At 46.9% G+C, this 17871-nt stretch overlaps 1 protein-coding gene across 4 annotated transcripts in view; it reads right to left on the bottom strand.

Annotated features, from left to right (window-relative positions):
* Positions 1–17871, bottom strand: part of Cdkl4 (cyclin dependent kinase like 4) — a 33543-nt gene that overhangs the window by 10893 nt on the left and 4779 nt on the right. For 2 of the 4 annotated variants that reach the window (XM_021634375.2, XM_060363907.1), the window contains exons 2-6: positions 13005–13215; positions 9293–9414; positions 6588–6660; positions 4925–5015; positions 823–1020 (exon numbers count right to left, since the gene is read on the bottom strand). In XM_021634375.2, coding sequence (XP_021490050.1) covers positions 823–1020; positions 4925–5015; positions 6588–6660; positions 9293–9414; positions 13005–13172 — 652 coding nt within the window. In that variant the 5' untranslated portion in view covers positions 13173–13215. Of the gene's footprint in view, positions 1–822; positions 1021–4924; positions 5016–6587; positions 6661–9292; positions 9415–13004; positions 13216–13451; positions 13580–17871 lie in introns of those variants that run through there. The other 2 variants (XM_060363901.1, XM_060363915.1) reach the window with 2 other exon arrangements.

Below are 17871 nucleotides of genomic sequence, written 5' to 3'. Positions count from 1 at the left end.
TTATAGAACCCAGGACCAGCGGCCCAGGGATGACTCCACCTACCATGGGCTGGGCCCTCCCCATTGATTACTGAGAAAATGCCTTATAGCTGGATCTCATGGAGGCATTTCCTCAGCTGAGGCTCCTGCCTCTCAATGACTCTGTGGCAAGCTGACACACAGAACCAGCCAGTACACACATATACATACACATGTATATATGTAATAATAATAAAAAGGCTATTACGTGTGAGGATTTCTGTGGGGGCAGAGAGGTTGGAGGGAGGAAAGGGAGGGGCAAATGTGATATAGTTCTATTTTTCAATTAAAAACATATTAAGAAAATAAAAGATTAGTTTGGAAAAAAGTTATTTTATTCTACTCATGTGTTACACACATAAGTTACACAGATGCTTGCAGGGCCAGAGGCTTTGAATCCCCTGGGGCTGGAGTTACAGGCAGTTATGAACCACCTGATACAGGCGCTGGGACTCAAACTTGGGTCCTCTGCAAGAGCAGTCCACGCTCTTAACCCGAGACCCGTCTCTCCAGACCACAAGTTTTCTTAAAACATTATTCAAATGAATTACACTGATATCACTTTAAGTGTTGGCTGCCATTTAGATCAGGAAATAGTATCAGACTTACTGGATTTTCTTGGCAAGGACTCTGCAGGCTCAAGGCTGGTGCTGTGTGTTCAGACAGGCTCGGGCTTCTGCTACAACCAAGAGCCCAGAGACCTTCCCTGCAGAGCCTCAGAGAAGCCAGGGGCTTCTTGCTTTCATTACAGCAGCTATCATATGGGTGCTATCACAAACATGAGCTGCACAGTGCGAGTCATACCCAGCGTCCTGATGATCAGATAAAGTTGGTCCATATCTGATTTTCCTGGCCAGAGCGGCTGACCCGTCAGGAGCTCAGCAAAAACGCAGCCGACAGCCCACACGTCCACGGAGGAACCGTAATTCGTGTCTCCCACGAGAAGCTCGGGGGCTCGGTACCACCTGGTGGCGACGTAGTCTGTGTAGGCATCTCCCGGGACTGCGGAGGAGGAGATCAAATAGATGAGGTGACGCCATCACCTCCTGGCCCCAGCACCTCTGACCCCCAGCGTGCTGAGGACAGCAGCTCAGTCAAGAGGCTGGGATCCTGCTGACACTGAGGGACACACTTTCTGAGCCAAGGCCCCAGGGAGCGTCGAGTACACCACGGCTGGAGAGCTGAAAGAACTGCCCCAGGCGAGGATTTCTGTCATGCCAGTGTCTCCATTTCGGTTTTTTGAATACATTTAAAAATTTTTACGTACACTGGTGCTCTGCTTGCATGTATGTCTTATGTGAGGATGTCAGATTGCCTAGAACTGAAGTTACAGACAGTTGTGAGCTGCCATGCGGGTGCTGGGACTTGAACAGCCCAGGGTTTGAAGTCCCAGTTTCAGGTACTTGTGAATCTGACCTTGTTTGGAAATAGGGTCTTTTCAGATGCTGTTGGGTTACAGTGAGGCCATAGGAGGGTAAAGTAAGGCGGGCCCTGAAGTCAGGAACTGATGGGAGTGCATGGGGGAGGGGGAGAATGTCTACCTGCACAAGTGTGTGCAGCCAAAGCTGCGCCTCAGGTGTCACTCCTCAGGCCACTATCTCCTTTTTTGTTCTGTTTTAAAGACAGGATCTCATGTGTCCCACGCTGCTTGTCCTCCAACTCCTAAGGCCCCAGCCTCTACCAAGTACTGAGGACAGAGATGAGCCACGCACCTGCTTTGTGTAGCGCTCCATGTGTGCTAGGTAGACACGTCAGTACCTGAGCCACATCCCTAACCCTTACCTTGACTTGAGACCGAGATGCTGTTACCTGGAATTTCCTGGCCTGGCTAGGCTCACTGGCCAGCAGATCTGCTTGTCTCTGCCTCCCCAGCGCCAAGATTACAAATAATTACACAACGTAATATCTAGACTTTTTTTTAAAAAATGTGGTTATGGGGCTTGAACTCAGGCCCTCATTTTTGTACAGCGAACATGTAACCATTTGAGGCATATATACCCCTAGTCCAAGGACTGGCAATCTTATGAGATGGTCTCTCAGGGACACAGAGACAGACACAAGTTAGAGCAGATGTTGAGGGGTGGGGTGTGGCTGCCAGGTGAGGAAATCGCACAGCCTCGGGTGCAGCAAGGAGCCTCCCAGGAGCCTCCAGGCCAAGAAAGATCCCACATTCTACTGCTCTAAGCCCCACGGGTTGTGGCTGTTGCCTTTGGCAGCCATAGAGAACCTGCAGACCTAAGCGGCTGCATCCCGTCACTCTCCAGGTCTATGTTCATTTTTCAGGACTACTGTGACAACCGGTTTGACTCCTTGGGCCCTTAGTCACGCCTGTGTGACAGGCAGATGATGGCGAGCTGGGGAAATCCCTCTGGTCAGACATGTCCTACTTCCCTAAGGCCAGGTGGGTGGACCCCAGTCCCATGATACTGCGAGAGCTGGGATCCCAAATTTTCTCCTCTGAGGCTGGAGGGGAGTTGATATGGCAATCCTAATGCCTTTAGGGGACAAGAGTCACATAGGAGTTCTTGGACAAAGTCCAAATGTACCACCCACAGGGAAAAATTGGTAAATGAGTGGCTTGTAGAACCCAGGGATGGGGACCTCTCTGTTTTCAAATATAGGTCTGGGCCAGCGGGGGGCTCAGGGTTTGCCGCTGACCTGGAGCACCTGGATTCTATCCGTGGGAACTACACTGTAGTAAGAGCTCGCTCCGGCAGGGGGTTGGGGTGTGCACACACTAAATATGTTTTTGTTTGTTTTCCTTTTTGAGACAGGGGCTCTTCATGTAGCCCTCTGTCCTAGAACTCACTCTGTAAACCAGGCTGGCCTTGAACTCACAGAGATCCGCCTGCCTCTGCCTCTGCCTCTGCCTCTGCTGGGATCACAGGTGTGCACCACCATGCCAGGCAGTTGCCTGTTTTATTTTGTTTGTGACAGGGTCTCATGACTGTCACCCCCTGGCTAGCCTCAAACTCATAGAGATCCGCCTGCCTCGGCCTCCTAAGCTCAGGATTACTGAGTCACTACTTGGCTTGAGACAAGAGTGAATTATGTAGCTAATGCTGGCCTTGAAGTCTGAATCATGCGGCTCCATCTGGACACACAGGTGTGTGTTACTACACACAGGTGGCGATTCTCCTTAGTAAGGGATGCGCAGACAGCAGTTTGACCACCACAAACGACAGCTCAGGATCCAGGAGCTGCACTCAGTCAACAGCCTCCACAGCAAGGACAGAGAACCCTATCTGTGGCTCTTTCATAAAATTATATGAACTTTTTTTTTCCTGGAGACCGGGTCTTGTGTAGCCCAGGCTGGCCCGAATTCCCTATGTGGTCTTAAACTTCTGATCCTCCCATCTCTACCTCCTAACATGCTGGGATCACAGCTATGTTCCTCCGTGCCTGGTTTATGCAGGGCTTCTTGCATGCTAAGCAAGCACTCCGCTAACTGAGCCGGAGTCCCAGCCCCTTTCCCTCTGCATCTCCTGTGTAATGGCGCTCACGTTGCCTGTATAATTTTAACTTGCTCTTTTGCTTATGGTTTCTTGAACTTTTTTTTTTTTTCAACTTGGGATGTGTATATGAGTCACAAGTGTGCAGGTCAGAGGTCGACCTCAGGTTATCAGCTTCCTTGTTTGCGGCAGTCTCTGGTTTTCCGCCAAACCCTCGAGGCTGTGTGCCTGGGAGTTTCTGGAGCTTATCTGTTTTTCATCTCATCCTAGGAATACCAGGATCACAAATGCGTGCTATGCATTCAGCTTTTACATGGCTTCTGGGAATTCGAATTTTGGGCCTGAGACTTACAGGACAAGTGCTTTTACACTTAGCCATCTCTGCAGTCTTTGAACAGTTCCTAGTGTCACTGACAAGTCCGTGCCATCATTTCTTTCTTTCTTTCTTTTTTTTTTAAAGATTTATTTATTATTTATACATTATTCTGCCACATGTACATGCCAGAAGAGGGCACAGGATCTCATCATAGATGGCTGTGAGCCACCATGTGGTGGCTGGGAATTGAACTCAGGACCTTTGGTAGAACAGCCAGTGCTCTTAACCTCTGAGCCATCTCTCCAGCCCCCGTGCCATCATTTCTAACCAGGATCTTTTATTCCGAGAGATGAACACACTTATTGCGTAATTCTTGGCTTTAGGAGTGTCTCAGTTTTGTCAATTTCTCTTTTTGGCCACAGGACAGGAACTAGTTATTATACCACAAAGCACAGCGATCTCAGGGAAAGCTGGCCAGGTTTGTTTCAGCCCAGCCCTTCTTCAGGTCACCTCTGGGTGCCACTGGAGTGCTGAGGGTGCCCACAGCCCCACAGTGAAGCTCATGTTGCTACCACAGGTTCCCACAGCTTCAATGTTCTACACCTAGGGAAAAAGTCCTCCCGCCCACCCCTCCAGCCACTCACTGCCTGGGAAGATGGACTCTTTCTTAGCACTGTCTCTGAACGCTGGTGGCTCTTTAATTTCCAGCTGACTCACAGGGCCTCACCAGCTCTGTGGAGCTTTTCTAATCACTCAATCCCACGTTGCGATCTCTCCCCAGGGAACCATCTGCTCTTCACTTTAGAGCTTTATGGCCAACCATCTTGTCTTACTCTTTCATCTCGTTTACTTTAGGTTATAAGTGCCTGCAGAGCAGAAATGCATCTTATGATTCTTTTCCACTCCTGTGGGGCCAAGCACACAAAGAAGTCATCCAATAAATTCTAGCTGAATGGAGAAGAGCTGAATTACTAAACTGACTGAAAGGCTAAAATAAGATTTTTTTTTTCCTTTTTGAATAACAAGACATTCAGAAGCTATCCATTAGCTTAAATAAGAATACAAATAATATCAATTTCTAGTCATCTGAATTAGATGAAATAGGTTAAAAAAAAAAAAGAAAAAGAAAAGTACTTACTAAGAATTCGTGCGAATCCAAAGTCACAAATCTTTATCATTCCTTGCTTGGTTATTAGGATGTTTTCAGGTTTTACATCCCGATGAATGCACTGTAAATTAATTTTTGACTAATTATCTGAGCCATCAAAACAACAAAGAATCAACAGTATCTATCAGTCTAAATGATGGATTCATAGCTCACAAGTGAGAAAGAGATATCTCCTTCATTTTTCTAGAAATATTTAAATTGACAATTTCATGATGAATATTGTTAAAAGAAAAACTTTAAATGTCAGTATATTATCAAAGATATTAAATCTATCAGTGGACTTGGAGAGGGGCTTGGGAGATGAGGGAGGGAGGGAGGTTGAGATTGGGAGGAAATGAAGGAGGGGGCTACAGCTGGGATACAAAGTGAGTAAACTATAATTAATATAAATATTAAAAATTGAATAAAAAATATAATTGTTAGCCGGGCACAGTGGTACAGGCCTCCCCAACACTTGGGGAGGCAGAGGCAGGCAGATCTCTGTGAGTTCGAGATCAGCATAGACAGCCTGTTTCGAAAAACCAAACCAAACCAAAACTAATTGTTATCTGGGTAGTGGTGGCAGGCACCTTTAATCCCAGCACTGAAGGCACAAACTGCATCACGAAAACCTGGACTATACGTTTTGTGACTGTCACAGAAGGTGAAGGGTTTCGCTTTGTTCGAACAGAAACTCTGGAGGCTTTTTTAAAATCCCAAGAGAGCCTCCCTAAGGCAAGCTATCCGGTTCCCTGATCTTGACTTTTTAGCAATCCTAGATCATCCTGGTGGAGTCCTCCTGCTGGCATCTGATCTGCCCAAGTGGCAGAACAGGAGCCTCAGCACTCCACGCAGCCACTCAAGACAGTCCAGAGGTGTTCTATAAAATCTCTATTCTAGCAAAGCACCAGGAGCCAACGAGCTTCCACTAGCCCCGAAGGAGAGAGAAAAGTGACAGAGCACAAAAGATAAATTAATATCTCGCTTTGGTGTCTGTGTGCATGAACTCCCGCGCATGTGTATCACACGCAGGCGTATACTCACAGACCAATCCAACACGCACACACGCACGCACGCACGCACGCACGCACGCGCGGAATGACGCACGGAATGACGCATCAAGGACATGCATTCATCTGACCCCAAACCAAACCAATAGGTACACACGTAAGCACGTGCACACGCAAGGACGCATGCGCGTGCCCCACCCCAAGCGCATGCGCACACCCACCCACCCACCCTGCGCATGCATATATGCGCATATGTATTTGCGCATATGCACACATGCGCACATAAAAGGACACACATGCATAGGTGTGGCCCCAAAACAACCTAACAAGAACGCACACGCCCCTAAACCAGTGCAATGAGTGTGTGCGCTTGTGCACATACACGCACGCAACAAAAGCACGCAAGCATTGTGTGTATATGCGTACCCACACTCAAGGATGCTCGAGCATGCGTGTTCCCCCAAGACAACCCAACCCACGTACGTACATGTATACCCCAAAACACACACACACCCTAACACACACACACAAAACGCGCACATGGCACATACATGCGTCCCCTTTCCTAGCGTGTCACTCGCTTTGATCTTAATCGGTGGTTCTCCCTCTCCATCAAGAGTCATTACAGAGAGCATGCTACTTACGTTGTGTTTGTGGCAGAAGTTCAGCGCCTGGAGGGTTTGCCACAGCACGCTTTTGACAACTCCATCAGGAACTCTGGAGGGAAAGAACGAAAACAGAAGTGAACGCTCCTGGAGAGAGGGGTCCCGGAAGCCTCTGCCTCCCTGAGTGCTGGGATCACAGGTGTGTCCTGCTACTGCTCAGCTCCCGCTTTTCTTTTTTATGCAGTGGAAAGGTGACCATAGCCATCCTAGAGACGGACTACTCCAGTTCAAATCCTACCATGCTACTTCCTAGAGAGTTAGGGAAGCTTCAATTTCTCCAGTGTGAAAATGGAATAACGCCCCTAAAGTCACCGGGAGAGTTACTACCCAAACACTCGGGCGTAACATGCACTTGTGGTGAGGAGATGAGGGTCTGAGGTCAGATGAAGCCAGTGAATGTGACCACGACCCAGACACAGAGACTAGAGGTCCCAAAGGTTTAGATTGTTGGGGTTTGGTCTGCTGCTGTGTATACTAAATGCTAATAACTGGCGCCTAATTCGCCACCTAGATGAGTGCATTCTCCCGTACAGAAAGTGGTGTGTACACTTTGTTTGCCAATATTCTCTGACTAGTTAAATAAACTACCTGACAGCCTACGGCTGGGCAGAAGAGAAGTAGGTGGAGCTTAGGTTCCCAGGTTTGGCATCGGATAGGGACCCAGGAGAGTTGAGAGGAGGAGGAGAAGCAGCGGGAGGGAAGGAAGTCACTATGGGGCAGTATGGACGTGGCCATGAGGGCTGGCCTGGTGGAACAGATGCAGCCCAGGAAAGAACAATCATGGCAAGTAACCTGGGGTGTGCAGCTGGGAAATAGCAAAGTAGCTCAGAAGGCTGATAGCTGCCCAGGTATGGGGCCCTATATAAATCCAAGAGGTCTCTGTCTAGTTTGGGAACTAGCTGGGCTAAAGAAGCCCTCTAGAGGCTAGTATTAATCATAACAGAAGATGCTCTGGGTAAGAAAGAATCAGAAGTGTGGGGGAATAGTAGGGGGAATCAAGAAGCTGTAGAGCCCACAGAACCTGAACCTTGCTCTAAATTCAAAGCTACTGAAAGGAATCAAGCAAGAAGTGATACTTGCAGAGAAGGGGTTTCCAGAAACTAGAGTATGGGAAAATGAATTAGGAAGCTGATCTAGCGATCTGATCTAGCAATGTAGACGAGGGTGAAAGTGGTGGAGGGGAGGGATGGTTTCAGCTCCCAGGGAGGGGCAGACACAGGTACTAGTAGCTGTATTAACAGACACAGGGTACTGGTAGGCACCCAGAGACTCCAGCTGCGGGGAACTGGGAAACAGAGCAGGCATGAAGGCTCAGAAATGTTCAGAACCCTGACTGCTAACGTTGTTAATGAGAGACACGGAGCTAATTCCACAGGGGCATTGGTCGTCAAAGAGGATATGCAAAGACGTCTTACTGGGACATCACGGCTCTGTCCAGCTAGCTCAGATTCCGAGGAGGCAGAGCCCACTGCTGGAAGAACACACACCAGCGATGAATCCCACTGGCCTTGCAGAGGAGATGGGACCATGGTGGATGCAGACGGACGGTGCCAGGTCCAGGTGGGGAGGGCACCCCAACGCCATTCTGCCACAGGCAGCAGTTTTCAAAACATCACACAGTGAAATAAAACCCTCAATACAAACCAATCAATACTTGGTGTTTAAATATTATACTTTGGTTGAGTGCAAAGATAAATACTAAAGAAATGGTGAAAAGCCTAAAGCAAAGATCAGCTATCTCAGTTCAAGACTAAATGGGCATTGTGTGCAGCTGACTGGAGCTATTTGGCTCAGAAACTGCAACCTTGGTCACCTGAAGATGACACTGACCATTCATATTTGTGTGAGTGCATGTAAGAGAGATGCATGTATAAGTATTTTGTGTGTGTGCTCATGTGTGTACATGTGTGCATGTGTTGAAGGCCAGAGGCTGGGGCTTTGGGGTCTTCCATCCATCTAATTATCATTTTAATGATTTATTTTTAATCTCTTAGGTTTAAATTTTAATAACATAATTTACTGTTTAATTTTTATGTGTGCATTTGGGTGTGTGAGTGCACTCAAGTTTAAAAAAAATCCTATTGGCATTCTAATTAAAATTTTGTGCTACAAAAATAATTGATGAGACAGTCTGTTTATACTTTCACAGTATTTCCATCTAAGACACATGCTTGTTTAAAAATGTCTTTAATCATCTCAGTCAGATTTGTAGTTGTCTTCTTTTGTCCTTTTTAAGGCTTTCTTTTTCTTTGTTTTTGAGCGTTTACCTACATGTACATATGTACAGTGTGTGCGGGCAGGGAGAAGTGTATTAGATGCCCTGGAGCTGGAGTTACAGATGCTCGGGAGCTGCCACGTGGAGCCAAACCCGAGTCCTCTGCAAGTGCCATCTCAGCACCGGCACTCCCCAGCCCAGGTAGGCGCTTTCATCCTTTTACTCCCTGGGGAGTTCTGGGATTAGGTTTCCTCATCCTGAATCACAGTCTTTCCCTTCATGCCTCGCCAGGATGTGTGCTCACTGCCTATGTGCTCCTGGTTACTCTTTATCTAGGCTGGTAGCCATCACCCTTTGAGCACATCCTACCTGAAGCTGGAGGGTGTTTGGGGCAGGGGCAGGGGACACTGGGGCTGCACATGGGACCAAAGAGAACTGGCCACACAGCTCCAGTTTCTGGGTCACTTGCCCGGTCGGGTTTCTCTCCAGCTCCTTCAGCAGTGTGTGCTCACAGTACTCGAAAACCAAGTGCATCTTTCTCTTCCTTCTGAACACCTCCACCAGGCTCACAAGGTTTGGGTGTTTCAACTGCTGCAAAAGATTTGAAGTGCGCAGGTTAGCGCTGTGTCCCCGCTGCCAGCTGCCCCCGATCTGCTGTGATGCCGAGAGAACAAGCCCCCTTGATTCTTCCAGCTCCCGGGCAGACGTCTTCTTTTCTTTTCTTGTGTGTGTTGGTGTGTGTTGGTGTGTGTGGTGTGTGTGGGGTGCACACAGTGTGTGCGTGCATGTGGAGGTTCGAGGTTGACATCAGGTATTCTCCTTGATTGCCTCTTAATGTTCTTTATTAACATATACATATCTATCTATCTATCTATCTATCTACATTCATGAGTGTAATGTCACATGTGTGGAGGTCAGATGACCACCTGTGGGGGACTGATTCTCTCCTTCTGTGACCTTGAACTTGTGTTGTCAGACTTGGCTGCAGGCGTCTCTACCTGCTGAGCCTTCTTGTCTCCTCCCTCCCTTTAATTTTTGAGACAGGCTATCTCGCTGGGATGTGGCACTTACAGTCTCAGCTAGACTAGCTGACCAGCAAGCCTTAGGTATCCTCCTGCCTCTGCCTTCCCAGAACTGGGCTCATAGACACATGCCATTGAGCACAGTATTTTACACCGGTGTTAGGGATCTGAACCAGGGTCTCCACGCTTGTACAACACACACTTAACTGGCTGGGCAATTTCTCTAGCTTCTTGTACAGAATTTGTTACCCTGTTTCTTAAGATAAATTAATGGCTCTTAGAGCCACAGAAACTTCTCGGAGTGAAACCACTGTGCAGGGTATGAAAAACTAGGAACCTACAATTCATAATACAAGTGAAGAAGTAAAGAATTATTATGCAAAGACTATAAAGTGATCAACATCTATGTACCTTATCCATTATCATGGACAAAAAAAAAAGTTTTCTTTTATTTATTTTTAATTGTGTGTGTTGTGTGTACACATGTACACACATGTGACTGTTGGTGCCCGCAGAGTCCAGAAGAGGGCGCCAGACCCCCTGGAGCTGGAGTTGCAGGCAGTTGTGAGCCAGCTGGGAGCGGGCTGTCTGCAGGAACAGTGTGCTTTTAATCTGCGCCCATCTCCCCAGTCCCCTTCGCCATAGACTTACTGCACTGTCGCCTGGATTTAAATGTGCTCTGGGGTCTAGTGTTGGCTCCCAGCAGTATTGGATCCTGCCCCTAAGCTTTTGTTACACTTCTGAGGAGCCCCCACCCCCAGGCTTGGGCATCTAGGCATTCTTTTCGTTGCATTCTGCTCTCCTGGAGTCTGCTGCTTGCACTGATGCACAGATGTTCTATGTGTTGCATTCTATTGTCAGAAAGTAGTCTTTGATAGGTTTTCTTCTTTTTCTGTGCACTATAATATTCTATAGATGTATTTTTAAAAACGTTTCTATGTGAGCTGGGCGGGGTGGTGCATGTCTGTAATCCCAGCACTCTGGGAGGCAGAGGCAGGTGGATCTCTCTAAGTTCGAGGTCAGCTTGGTCTACAAAGAGAATCCAGGACAGCTGAGGCTACATGGAGAAACCCTGTCTCGAAAACAAACAAAGTTTTTATGTGAATGAGTGTTTTGCCTGTATGTATGTATGTGCACCACTTGTGTGCCTACAGAGGCCAGAAGGCATCAGAGCACCGGGAAAGAGAGTTACAGAACAGATGGTTGTGGAACTAAACCCAGGTCCTCTGCAGGATCAGTAAACGCTCTTAGCTGGTGAGCTCTCACTCCAGCCCCTTGTTCAATATTTTAAGCCAAAATTATAACGCCGATGAAGTTAGAGAATTTATCCCTAGAGTGACTCTAAAAACCTTAGTATTAGATGTCAGTATAACAGGTAAAACCAGAACAACTGTAGGCAAACTACCATACATGGCTAGTCGGCTTACACCGAGGGAGACCCAACAGTTTACTGTACATACTGGGGCACCGCTGAGAGTGGCGGGATATTAGCTACACAGGAAACAAGGGCAAAAACTACAAGCCAGGATGCCCCTGGGAAAACCAGGACATAGGACCTAACCTATTGGTAACTCCTTTCCTTGTATACCTAATAGACAAACCAATTTTCCAATATGCACAAACACACACGTGTAAAACCACAAAATCACCTAAGTGCTGCTCTGTGTTGGGAAAACAAGAACCTATTCTACATGGGGAATGCGTCCTGAGCCCCTAATCAATCCGCACTCCATACACACCACTGGCTGAAAGCGCCAAACGAAGGTCAAAGGGAGGCAGGGGTGGTTTCACAAGAGTCAGGTGCTCTGTGCTCTAGCATAACCCCGGCTGCAAGCTGGACACTTCTCCTGCCTGCGGGTGGACAAGGGGTTCACAGACACTGCAGCTCGGTGACACAGACCCGCCCAAAGCGTCTGTGGGCAGGCCTGCCACTGGCGGCTGTGAGTGATGCTGGCACAGCCTGCACTGTGGTTGCCTCCAGTGAAACAGTGTGAGGAGGCCGCCTCAGGTGAAACAGTGTGAGGAAAATAAAGACGATGTGTGCCAGCAGTGGGGCAACAGGAAAGGCCTGGACAGCGTGTTCTGAGCCATCGCCAGACCCCTCACGGAGGGAACGCAGTGTGGCTGCTTTGCACCTTAGGGTCATCCTTAGATTGAGGCTGTTTTAGCTCAGAAGTTAGACAAGCAGGCAACTCCCCCCCCCGCCCCCAAGCATTAGGTTTACCTGAAGACCAGGGAGGGCGAGGGTAAGAGAAGCGTTTTTTTGTGGTTTTTGTTTTTTGTCTTAGACCCTGCGTGCCTGAGGAGGCTGGTTCCCTCGCGCCCTCTGCTGGCAGAGCAGTAAGAGCAAACTTTTTTTTTTTTTAATTCAAAGGGCAATATATTGGGGAAAACTTCTCATATATTTGAAAAGGAAAAATAATGTAATTATTTCTTTATCTTTACAAGCCGAATTCCGTTAAAAAGGACAACAGATACTCGGGAAATGAAGGTTGGCTGTGCGCAGTTGCAACCACAGGGTCGGATAACGAATGGACGCTCACCTGCTAGCGGCGCCTCCCCCCTGGGATCTCATTAGAAAAGAGGCGCTTCCGGACCCATCCCGAACCCCCCTCCCCCCAGCTCTGCATTTCAGCAGATCCCTAGGGGGTCCCCCGGAGGTTCTCACTGGGGAAGCGTATCCCAGGCTTTACACCTCTAGGAAAACATTTCCATTGGGAACATACGAAACCTCTACACCCAAGTGCCATCAGGGTAAAAGCAATGGCAACAAAAGAAAGAAAAAAGGGAAACCGGTAGAACACGCCCGAGGAAGCCTGCAGGGGAACTGGGGGCCTCTCTGCCGGGAAGCGCCCTTGCAGTCCTGCTGGTTGGCTGGGGAAGGGTGTGGGGGCAATGTCCAGAAGAAGGCCGGGCGGGAGGACGGTTGGTAAGCAGTGAGGTCAGGACGCGGGGGAGGGCGGGGGTGTTTCTCAATCAGGGTGTCGCGAGTACTTGGATGCTTTAACCGCTTGCTGCCATGCTCACACATACACAAGAGAAAAACAAGGAGGCCAAAGTCCCACACCGGCTTCCCAAAGTTGCTGGTCCCCACGGATCTAAGTCCAAGGAAGAGGAGGCCCGCCTCACCCAGCCCTCGGAGCCCGCCTGCAGACCTACCTTCAGCATGCGTATTTCTCGCAGGGCAATTTTCTTAACCACTGGGTCATCTTCGGATTCCACGAATTTTTTGATAGCTACTACTTGTCCAGAAGATCTGTTCCTGCACTTGAATACGACCCCGTAGGAGCCTTCTCCAATCTTAGCTAGTTTTTCATACTTTTCCATTTTTGTTAAAGCCACTGAAGGCAGCTGGAGCGCAGAGCCGCACCTGGAAGAAGAGAACGGCTCTCGTGACTCACGCCGCCCAGGACACCGTTCTCACAGTTTGTGTGACAGCCTGCCTGCGTGGCCAAAGGCGCATTCCCACCCTTTAAGCTTCTGAGTGCAGCCTGAGTGAGTGCTCGCTCGCACCGTGCTATTTCAAGACCCGCACGGGTCATTCTATTGGTGGCTCTGTGCTTGAACCACAGCTCAAAGAGCACAACCTGGAGGAAGAGCCTTTACCCGATACATTGTTGTTATTTCCTGGAGCAAACAGTTAAAACACAAGGCTGTGAAATGCCGCGGAGGGAAGGACTTTCATATTCTTGAATCTGGTGTTTGCCTTTCCTTAACTCACTCACGGAAACCCCACAGCAAAGGGGAAGAATTGTGCGACCCAACAGAGTACAAAACTCTACACCCCCACCTGGTGGACAGAAGGAAGAAAACCACGGTCTCTGAACAACAGAGTGTTTCTCGGGACACCATTTCCTTAAAACGTTTGGATGACGTTTATTATTACTACCATTATTATTGTGTGTATGTGATACAAATGTGAACGAGTATGTCTGTGTATATGATATGAGTAGGAGATGCGTACAGGAAGTGGTACATGTGGTATGCATGTGAGAGGGTGTGTGACAGCAAGAATGTGATGGTCAGAAGACAACCTGTCAGTGCCAGTCTTCTCCTGCCATGTGGGTCTGAGGATGTAGTTCAGGTTGCAAAACCTGCCTGGCAAATCAAATGCCGTTATAACTTGATCCACCCTGCTGGTCAAGGCACCATATCTTTTTTCTTTAATTTTATCTTTTTCTTTCTTTCCTTCCTTTCTTCCCTTCTTTCCTCTCTCTCTCTCTCTCTCTCTCTCTCTCTCTCTCTCTCTCTCTCTCTCTCTCTCTCTCTCTCTCTCCTTTTTTGAGACAGCTTTGCTGCGTAGCTCTGGTTGTCCTGGAACTTGCTTAGTGGACCAGATTGGTCTCACACTCACAGAGACCAGCCTGTCTCTGCTTCCAAAGTGCTGGGATTAAAGGTGTGTGATACCATGACCAGCCAGGCACCATTTCTTGTTCTTAGCTTTTATTTGTATTGGGGTGACCAACTTTTGGACCCCCCCCCCCGTAAAGGAAAATAATTATAATACTACATCAGAAAGGAGGTCATATTTTCTAATCCTTTTGCAATAGTCCCATATCCACAGGGACTTTTAGGAAAATACTAGATCTCATTTTTATTATCTTTCACATTAAATTATAATATTATAATTGTGACTAGATTAAACAATAAGAGATAAGGCCAAAATGATTAAATAAATCATGGTAGGTAGGAATTAACATCATAAAATTTGTAATTAGCCTCAAAAACCTTACCCCTTTATCCAGCATCATCTTGTGTGTATAATCTAATAATAATGATAGTAGGCGCTAATGCTGAAGTAGCATTGCTTTGTTACGTACAGTTTATATAAACAAGCAAGTGCTATTTCATCCAGTTGTCTAGATGAGAGAACTGGAGCACCGTGAAGCTGGTACAGAATTAGAGTCAGTCTTTAGGGTGCAATTGAAATCGCCACCCTCCCCTGCCTTCAGGTTAATTCATAAAAATGCACAATTTGAAGAACTGTTTATTTGGGTACTGGTAGTAATGATATTAAGTGGAAGAGCTAACCATTTATAAAATTCCTCGTGTTCCAAATAAGTGTACACTTGAGACGGTTATTAATATTCAGTCTTTTGTTCCTGGGCTAGCTCAACGGAGAGAGAAATTATCTACCCTTACTTGATATAAAGATACACTAGGGGTCGCATGTTTGCCTCAGTCGCTACAGTGCTTGGGTGGCATGCTGGAAGCTGTGGGTTTGATTGCAGGGTGGTGCACACCTGTGATCCCACCGATGGGGAAAAGCAGAGGCAGCAAGGTCAGAAAGTTCAAGGTCACACACCAGTAGCCCTTGGGATGCTATGAGTGGGAAGATCAGAAATTGAAAGCCAGGACAGGCTACACAGTGAGACACTGTCTCAAAAAGGACAGAACAAAATCATGTTATGGGGAATACTGTTTAGCTGGATAAATGATTCCTAAATATAGTGTTTTTTCAATTTCATTATCCTTTTAGTAACAGATTGGAATCCCTATTAAAGGGGGAAATAATCAACCCCACCCCCCAAAAAAGTAAACAACAACAGAGAAAAATCTGTGACAGATTAAGTCCTGGGAACCTTATTGTGTACATTGTAGTTTTCACAGAGGTATCATTAACTTACATTTGCCTGGAAAGAGGTGAAAGTACAAATTAGCTTTAGAAGGTTACTGGTATAGAACTTCATAGATTCATTACTTCACCTAGTTTATAAGTACTACAGCTCCTGGGGGATCCTGTGAACAGGACACAAAGTTTAATAACGAAACTCTCTTCTTTTTTGTGTCTTTCTGTATCCAGGATCTTAGGCTGGCCTCACACTCCCTATGTAGCCGAGGAGGATGCTGAACTTGGAATTCTGTCTTTCCCTCTCGAATGCTGGGATCACTGGTGAGCACCACGGCACCTGAGCTTTTAGTTGGGCAGCTTTAGTCTATGCACTATTTTTCAGTTGCCTCTTCGTTAAGTTATTCCACATGGTGATAGAATTATCTGCGTCGCCTACTTTTGTCCAGCAGGTTTGTTCAATAGTGACAGATTTCTCCAACTCATCAGATCTCTATCACATCAACCAAACCACTGATTGCAAAAAACAAAAAACAAAAACAACAACAACAACAAAACTATACCCAGGTGTGGTGGCTTCCAACACTTGGGAGGCAGAGGCATGCTCATCTCTGTGAGTTTCAGGTCACTGTGGTCTACACAGCAAGTCCAGGCCAGTCAGGACTATGTAGTGAGTCTGGCCTCAAAAAAATAAAAAAAATAAAAAATTAAATTAAAATAAATAAATAAATAAAAATAGTGCTTCTTAGAATTTCTCAGTACGATCTGGGAATCTGGGATGCATTTCAGGCGGGCAGGAGATTGATACAAGAAGCAGGAGTTCCACAAAGGGCTTTGGGGCTTGGATTCCTGTTTTCTTAACTCTTATCTGTTTCTAGAAGCACTAGTTCCCACTCCCTCACCTGAGGTCCCAGCCAGCTCTCCAAATGAACCATGAGCATCTCTGCATGGGTGGGCAGGGCCATCCTGACACGTGTGTGTTCTAGGGCGAGGCCCGCTCTGCCCACTGACCCTCTGCTCCTAGCAGAGCTCACAAGCGTACTCCACATTGCACTTTCCAAGACACACGTGGAGGAGAACTTAAAGACGGCCGAGGCTCAGGACCCGGCGCCATGGCATCACTTTGTAAATAGTGCACGGAGCTCTGTCAGTCAACCTGTATACGAACCCATTGGCTTCAACAACGCACATGGACTCTACAAACAACTCAGAAAGCAAAGTCCAACTCTGGACTCCCCTGACATCTCTTGATCGCCCCTTGTGAGGGTTTGCATAGAGCAAAGGTGAGCGTGGGGTGAGGTCTGGAAGAGTCAAGGGGATACAGGGTCGAAGGCACTCAAAAGCAAACACTCGAATGCTGATATGGGTGGATGTTGTTATCACTCTTTGGGGCAGAAGATAAGGGAGATGGGAGAGGCGCCCACCGGAGGCTGAAAAATGAAGAGCCCAGGAACACGTGGCCATAGATGGAATTTTTCAGGCACAGGAGAGCCGTGGACTCACATAAACCTTTCCCTCATGACTAACATCAGCTAAGAAGTCTAGCTTTCCCAACGAAGTTTATAGTCTTTGGTCTTCCTTGTACATTTAATTAGTTAATTGTGTGAGTGTGTGTGTGAGTGTGTGTGTTCATGCCACAGCATGCCTGTGAAGGTGAGAGGACAACTTTGTGGAGTCAGTTCTCTGTTTCCATCATGGGTTCCGGGAACTGAACTCAGGTCTCAAGGCTCATGCAACAAGTGCTTTTATCTGATGAGCCATCTCGCTGCCCCAGACTTCCATAGGGAGGTTCAGAAACCCACAGAACAAAAATAGCAGTGACAGCATGTACAGAGTAAAGATTCCTAAGAGAAAAAAAAGGGGGGGAGCATGAGGCAGAAACAAAAAGGATTTTTTTTTTTTTTTCAAAATAATGGTCAAATCTTTCTAAATATAATGAAGAACATTGACCTACACTTTCGAAAAGTTCAATATATTACAAAAATAAAAAGACACAGGTAGAATGAACATGAGATTCATTCCTTCATCATGGGCATACTGCTGTAAACCACACATGGAAACCATCATGAAAACAACAGAGAAGAGCCAGTTGTCTGACAGCGCGTCAGAAAACAACACGGAAACTGCCCACACCAAGGCTGCTCCTGTGAAAACAGCGGTGAGAGTAACGAACCTTGAGGGGGACTCATCTAGAAACAAACAAGTTTATCTTTCAGGCATTTTTAAAAAATTAAAGAGAAATAATAAATATATGTATATGGGATCAAAGTAGTCAAGTTGGTTGGATAAATACCTAGAAAGACAAAAAAAAAAAAAACCCTCAAAAAGAAATAGAAATCTGACTACATAAAAAGTAAATTAACAATTACAAATCTACCTACAGAGAAAAGCCCAGGATGAGATGGCTCATAGATGAAGTCTATCAATATTCAAAGAATAATCAATGCGAATATAACT

Source organism: Meriones unguiculatus, chromosome 1 (genome assembly GCF_030254825.1).
Source record: "Meriones unguiculatus strain TT.TT164.6M chromosome 1, Bangor_MerUng_6.1, whole genome shotgun sequence".
Taxonomy (NCBI): Eukaryota; Metazoa; Chordata; class Mammalia; order Rodentia; family Muridae; genus Meriones; species Meriones unguiculatus.
This window is presented reverse-complemented; position numbering and strand designations above follow the sequence as displayed.